At 33.5% G+C, this 708-nt stretch overlaps 1 protein-coding gene across 1 annotated transcript; it reads left to right on the top strand.

Moving 5' to 3' along the window:
* On the top strand, window positions 1-423 carry LOC141612557 (UPF0481 protein At3g47200-like). The gene has a single exon (XM_074431368.1). It carries the CDS (start codon window positions 1-3, stop codon window positions 421-423), a length of 423 nt encoding a protein of 140 aa, XP_074287469.1.
* Window positions 424-708: the final 285 nt, after the last annotated feature.

Raw genomic sequence — 708 nt, 5'->3', positions numbered from 1 at the left:
ATGACTGTGTTTTTGAATTTGATTGCATATGAACAATGCCATCTTAGACAGTATTGGGAAATGTGCATCACCGACTATGTTTCTTTCATGTTCAACCTACTGAACTCGGCTTCTGACGTGAAGCACCTCAAAAAAGCCGGTATCATAGTCAGCCAAATTGGAAGTGATGCTGAAGTGGTGGATCTATTTAACCGATTACTGAAGAAGGTCGTTGTTAATTGGACAGACGGAAGCCTGTCGAACCTATATATGGAATTGAGCATATACTGCAACCACAAGAGACACAGATGGCTCGCAAGTTGGCGCAATGACTATTTCAACAAACCATGGGTTATTATCTCCATCATCGCCGTTATCCTTCTGTTATTCCTAACTGCTTTACAAACAGCTTGTATCATTTTATACTATAAATCCCAACAATAATTCTCCGATTTTAAAACCAATTGGGGGAGGATAACTAATAATAATCATCCATATTTCAAATAATATATAATTTCAAAAACATAGATAACGAATATAACAATTAAAGTTATTTTGAACATATATGTTTCTTGAAAATTATCAAAAATAAAATACTTAAGAAATCAATATTCTACGTTACAAATACAACAAAATCAGAAAGTATAGAGTACTAGTTTTAAACCCGTGCAAAATTACACGGGTATGTATTTGGGCCCAAATGATTGTTTTTTTTATGTATATTTGTTT

This window comes from Silene latifolia, chromosome 11, assembly GCF_048544455.1.
Source record: "Silene latifolia isolate original U9 population chromosome 11, ASM4854445v1, whole genome shotgun sequence".
In the NCBI taxonomy this organism is placed as follows: Eukaryota; Viridiplantae; Streptophyta; class Magnoliopsida; order Caryophyllales; family Caryophyllaceae; genus Silene; species Silene latifolia.
Note: the sequence above shows the minus strand (reverse complement) of the source record. Positions and strands in the feature narration are given on the sequence as shown.

Excerpts from the sequence above, each read along its gene's own strand:
- LOC141612557 (XM_074431368.1), top strand. The coding sequence starts at position 1 with ATGACTGTGTTTTTGAATTTGATTGCATATGAACAATGCCATCTTAGA.